This window comes from Mytilus galloprovincialis, chromosome 7 (genome assembly GCF_965363235.1).
Source record: "Mytilus galloprovincialis chromosome 7, xbMytGall1.hap1.1, whole genome shotgun sequence".
Lineage (NCBI taxonomy): Eukaryota > Metazoa > Mollusca > Bivalvia > Mytilida > Mytilidae > Mytilus > Mytilus galloprovincialis.
Genome location: NC_134844.1, coordinates 31,988,508 through 31,994,804, shown reverse-complemented (window position 1 = coordinate 31,994,804; position 6,297 = coordinate 31,988,508). Strand labels below are relative to the sequence as shown.

The 6,297-nt window shown below is 33.7% G+C and overlaps 1 protein-coding gene across 1 annotated transcript; it reads left to right on the top strand.

Moving 5' to 3' along the window:
• The first annotated feature begins 4,651 nt into the window (after positions 1–4,651).
• On the top strand, positions 4,652–5,931 carry LOC143081629 (putative G-protein coupled receptor 19). Its single transcript, XM_076257401.1, has one exon. The coding sequence runs from the start codon at positions 4,773–4,775 to the stop codon at positions 5,883–5,885; it is 1,113 nt and encodes a 370-aa protein (XP_076113516.1). The 5' UTR covers positions 4,652–4,772; the 3' UTR covers positions 5,886–5,931.
• The last annotated feature ends 366 nt before the right edge of the window (positions 5,932–6,297 follow it).

Here is a 6,297-nt window from a genome sequence, read left to right as displayed (position 1 = left end):
CAGAGATAACAAGCCCTAGAAACAAAATAACTTCATTTCGTATCTTCATTGTTGATTAAGTAAATGTTTGTTTTGAAACCATTTATAATAAGATCCTTTATAGGTACTTTTCAAGCGCATCTCTTTTTTTTTGGAATTAATATGACAAGAATCACTTTTATAAACTAACAATTCGAGTTTATCCTTTGCAACTAATAAAAGTTTTAAACAAAATGACATATAATGGCTTTTAAATTACCTGCCAAGAGAGCCATACTCTTTTGTTTTGAGATTGATGAAACACTTTTTTTAAGAAATTTGTTTCTCTTGTCTTAATATTTTGAAAGGGTGAAGGTTACAGAAATTTAACAAATTTGGTAAAGCTGCAGAGATTTCGTCAAAATTAGTCAATTTCCGATCACAAATTAAACAATTAGTAACAATGTATAGCGAATCGCACATTTTCTACCAAACTGCTTTGATAGTTGTAGGTGGCTTTACTTATCTTAATGTAATTACATTTGAATGAGTGTCAAACTGACTAATCATTTGAAAGGACTCTCATTGAAAAGTTCAGTGTCTTTAGTGTCAGTGTTTATTAATACCTGTAATTACTTATTCATGAAATCTGGAACATGAAAATACTAGTTATAAAGAAAACGTGAGAAATTTGGCACTTAATTTAGAGCAAGCGTAGTAAATCCAATGGACAGTGTATCGAAACTAAATTAATGCAGACCGATATCACCATATCAAAAAATAAAAATCGGTTATTATTTTGTCTTGGTAAAACATGCTGTATTTGTTTTCACCTGTCCTACATTTGTAAGTCAGGAACCAGGAGTCGGTTTCGCAAACAAAATTTCGGCTAAGATTTATCGTTAGTATAGTGAATTGTTCATGACTTACGACCAATCGTAAGTTTTTTTGTGAAACCGACTCCTGATTTTAAGTGGACTGGTTGTCGGTTGTTGATGTTTCTCATATCTCGTTTTTAGCTCACCTGGCCTAAAAAGGCCATGTGAGCTTTTCTCATCACTTGGCGTCCGTCGTCGTCGTCGTCGTCGTCGTCGTCGTCGTCGACGTCGTCTGTCGTCGTTAACAATTTTTCAAACATCTTCTCCTCTGAAACTACTGAATGGATTTGAATGAAACTTAGCATGATTGTTCCTTAGATTATCCTGCACAAAGTGTGTTCTTCGATTTTTGATCCGTCAAAAAACATGGCCGCCGTTACTTAAAATAGAACATAGGGGTCAAATGCAGTTTTTGGCTTATATCTCAAAAACGAAAGCATTTAGAGCAAATCTGACATGGGGTAAAAATGTTCATTAGGTCAAGATCTATCAGCCCTGAAATTTTCAGATGAATCAAACAAATCATTGTTGGGTTGCTGACCCCTTAAGAGGTTATTTTCCTTTAATGACAATTTTTCACAATTTGTTCATCATATTTGCTAACTTTAAAAAATCTTCTCCTCTAAAACTACTAAACCAAATTCAACCAAACTTCAACTGAATGATCAGTAGGGTGTATAAAATAAAGTTTGTGCTTTATTTTTTATTTCGTCAAAAAACATGGCCGTCATGGCTAAAAATGGAACACAGGGTAAAATGCAGTTTTTGGCTTATATCTCAAAAACTCCAGCATTTAGAGCAAATAAGACAAGAAGTTAAAGTATTTATTAGGTCAATCTCTACCTGTCCTAAAATTTTCAGCCAAATTGGGTAACTGGTTTTTCAGGTATAATGCCCCTGAATTGATGATTTTAAAGAAATTTTGCAGTTTTTGGTTATTATCTTGTATATTATTATAGATACAGATAAACTGTTAATAGCAAAAATGTTAAGCAAAGTAAGATCTACAAATATGTCAATTTGACCAAAATTGTCAATTGACCCCTTAAGGAGTTATTGCCCTTTAAAGACTTTTTTCACAATTTGTTCATCATGTTGACTTACTTTAAAAAAATCTTCTCCTTTGAAACTGCTGTATCAATTTCAGCCAAACTTAGGCTAAATGAGTTTCAGAGTATCTAGTATAAATTTTATATTTCATTTCCTTGTATGTCAGAAACATAGCTCCTATGGCTAAAATAGAACATAGGAGAAAATGATTTTTTTTTTGCTTTTGAAGAAAATAGGACGATTCAAAGAACATTTAAATAAACTGAAAAGCCAAAATAATCATTGATGAGAGATTTAACCAAAAAAATTAAGGTGAGCGATTCAGGCTCTTGAGAGCCTCTTGTTTTAAATAGATTAGATCGTTGGTTTTCCTGTTTGAATGGTTTTACACTAGTCATGTAAGGGCCCTTTGTAGATTTCTATTTGGTGTGAGCCAAGGCTCAGTGTTGAAGGCCGTACGTTGACCCATAATGGTTTACCTTTACAAATTGTGACTTGTATGGAGAGTTGTCTCATTGGCACTGACACCACATCTTCTTATATCTATTAACGTAAATTTACGAACTTCGATTTTTGTGATAGTAAATGTCAGTTAATTTAACATGTAAAGGATTGTGAATTAATTGAAAGATACTTCACTTGTGTAATATTTTAATTAAAACGGTCATTGGGGCCCTTTATTATTTGCTATTTGGTGTGAATATGCTCCGTGTTGAAGACCGTACTTTACCTATTATAATGGTTTACTTTTACAAGTACATGTACTACTAAAGAAATTTATCCTGTTGAACTAACTTTAAATAAAGCTAATACTAATAATTAACACTGCCATTTCCTCGATCTTGATATCTATATCTTTAACGGGAAACTCAGTACCAAAATATTTATGATAAAAGAGATAATCTTTCATTTCCTATCGTTAATTATCCATTTTTAGATGGTGACGTTCCCTTGTCACCATCTTATGTTGTTTATATCTCTCAACTTATAAGATTCGTTCGTGTATGTAACAACATTTTAGATTTGGATGTTTCGATATCACAATCTAGTCAAAATTTTATCATCGGTACATCATTCGTAAATATAATTCAACATGCATACATCTTATACGTTCAGGTATTTCCCATCCCTTATAGGGTCTTTGCATCGGAAATAAGCACATTTATTCGAAAACCAGTTGTTGGCATGATACGGGTTATGTTCTTCTCATATATTTTATGATAGTATAATACTAAAACCCTAACGAGAGGGATTGTATTTGATATTCATATGACGAAGACATAATCTTTCAATCAGTTTAATTGAGGTCTAGAGGTAGCATGTCAGTAACTGCTAGTAGTCCTTTGTTGATTTATGTATCGTTGTCATTTTGTTTAGTTTCTTGTTACCTATTCTGACATCGGACTCGGACTTCTTTTGAACTGAGTTTTACTGTGCGTATTGTTGTGTGTTTGTTTCTCTACATTGGCTAGAGGTATAGGGGGAGGGTTGAGATCTTAAAAAAAATATGTTTAACCCCGCCGCTTTTTTTGCGCCTGTCCAGAGTCAGGAGCCGCTGTCCTTTGTTAGTTATGTATGATTTTTAATTTAAGTTTCTTGTGTATATATCGAAGTTTAGTATGACGTCCATTATCACTGAACTGGTATACATTTTTGTTTATTGACCAGCTGAAGAACGCCTCCGGGTGTGGGGGTTTCTCGCTGCATTGAAGACCCATTGGTAGCCTTCAACTGTTGTCTGCTCATTCTCAATTTTATTGTGTTCCCAAATTGTTGTTGAAGAAGGCGGCGAGGGACGTTTGCGCTTTTTCATAGGACATTTGCGCTTTTTATTGTGGACACTTGCGCTTTAAATCATAGGACATTTGCGCTTTTTAATAAAGGACATTTGCGCTTTTTACATAGGACATTTGCGCTTTTGCAATATTTGACCTTAAAGAGTTAAAATCATATTTTTCTTTATTGTTAAAAGTTTAAAATCATTTCGTAGCACATTTCATAGCACATTGATATATGTTATAAAGTTTGTATACAGCTTAAAGTTAACATTATAAAGACATAAAACATGTGTAGTCATCACAGGTAAGTTTAGCTTGATAATGGAAGCCCAAGGAATGATCAAATTTAGCTCTTGTTATCTGTTCTGACTGATATTTTGCTCACATTTCAAATAAATAATCAAGTTATTTTTTCTCAATTCCAGACCAGGGTGCCTGTTCATCAATGTATCGAATGTAATTCACCGACTGTTGTTCAATGATACTCTTCAAAAAGATACAAAAAAATAGAAACTGTTCATTATAGTGGGCATGGAAGGATTCTGGACGATTTGTCGTACTAATATAAATTAAATTTATTGACGTTATGATAACTTCTCAATAGAATTACAGGTAGACGACTATAGGTAAAAAGCGCAAATGTCCGGTCAAATTAATACAGGTGAATCAAACTTTAAAGCGCAAATGTCCATAATAATTGAAGCGCAAATGTCCATAATAATTGAAGCGCAAATGTCGTTTTACAGGTTAAAAAAAAGCGCAATCGTCCTGTGTAATGACGAGGAAGAGTAATGTCACACATTTGTAAAAAGTTTTGTCTTTAACTTTTAATTAATTATACATTTGTTTTTGTACATTGATATACGTTCTTTGTACAAAGATGGCTACATGAATAATGAAATTTGATTTAATTTAGATTTGTTCAATTCTGTTTTAGGTGTATTAGATTGCACACAAAGTGCAAAATACAGACAAAATTGACGAAAGGTGTCTTCAAATATAAGCAAGAAAATGACAACCACCAATTCAGAATACTTTAGTGTAACACACACAATACAGCAGGAATGGATATGTAACCTATTAGAACTTGATATGAATCGATTGTAGTATGAATGAACCTGGCCTCTCAGAAGATATCCGCAGCGGCCAGGTTGTATTTTTAACATTAATTATTTGTATACTGTGGATACTTTGTATACTAGGAAACGTTTTAGTGTGCTTAGTAATTTATCGAAGTCGAAGGGTCCAGTCCACTACAAATTATTTCATAGTCGGATTGGCTTGTACGGATCTACTTTTTGCGATTACAGCTCTTCCTTGGATAACAGGAAGTATTTTGGTGGGAAAATGGCCATTCGGAGATTTTATGTGCCGAATCACTCGCTTCCTACAGCATTTCACACTAGGTGTCACAGCTTTTGTTCTGACCTCTATTTGTGTAGACAGGTTTTATACCATAATTTACCCACTGACATTCAAAGTCACACGTGGTACGTCAAAAAGAATGATTGGAGTTGCCGGTTTTGTTTCAATGGTATTTTCAAGTTTTTCTCTGTATTTTTATGAGGAAGTTGTGATTACTAAAAACAATGTAAGCTTCCATTTTTGTCCAACATATATATCACCAGAGACGGCGCGGTGGGCAGGAGTAGGTTACATCATCTCTATACTTATAATACAGTATACATCGCCTGTTGTTATCATGATTGTGCTTTACGCGAAGGTGTTCCACTTTATATGGAGACATTCAGGTGTGTGTCTTCAATTTCAAAGAACAATGAATTCAGTTCCAAGAACCAAAGTTAAAATGGTGAAAATGTTAATGATCACTGCTCTGTCAAACGTCGTGTTGATTTCACCTATGTATTTCCTTCAGCTAATCGTTGGTTTCTTGACATCAACTCCCATTGACAATTTCTGGTACTACGCATGCGTTATACTCGTTTTTAGTTCCAGCGTCATCAAGCCGGCAATTTACATGTGTTATAATTCCAACTTCCGTCGTGGATGCAGGGAAGTATTTTGCATGTCTACCATGCAGTGTTATAGACGTGAGCAATACACGATTACAAATATTTCTTCACTAGGAAGAAGAAATCACATTGGAGTAATGAACTGTACATCACAACTCAGCTCGCCATCACATACGTTCGACAGGGCTGTAAGAGACGAGAAAAATAGTTGGCCGTTAAACGGAACAGTGCCTTCAACGTCTATATGATTTAACTGTTTCGTTGTCCGAAACACAGTTCTATTGAGATACATGTATGTTTGTGTTTTTCAGCTCTTAGCAGCTGGATATTATTATTTATTGAAAGATATGTTATTTTTAGTACTATTAATTGAAGCCATTACTTGTCATAGCCTCTGACATTAGCCACTAATGTGTTTTTAGTTGGACATTTGCTTCACTTGACTAATGGTCAAAATCTTCGATTGTTTCTTTGTGATACAAAAATAAAATTATATTCTTTATTACGTTGTTATTAAAAACATTTTACGATCTTTAACATTTAAAAAAAAATCAATCGCCAAAAATGAATGGCAACTATTGCTTTGTTGAGTTGTTGGTAAAACGCTTACAATTGATAATAATAACATATCTCTTTATTTATTTGCATAAAGGATGTACA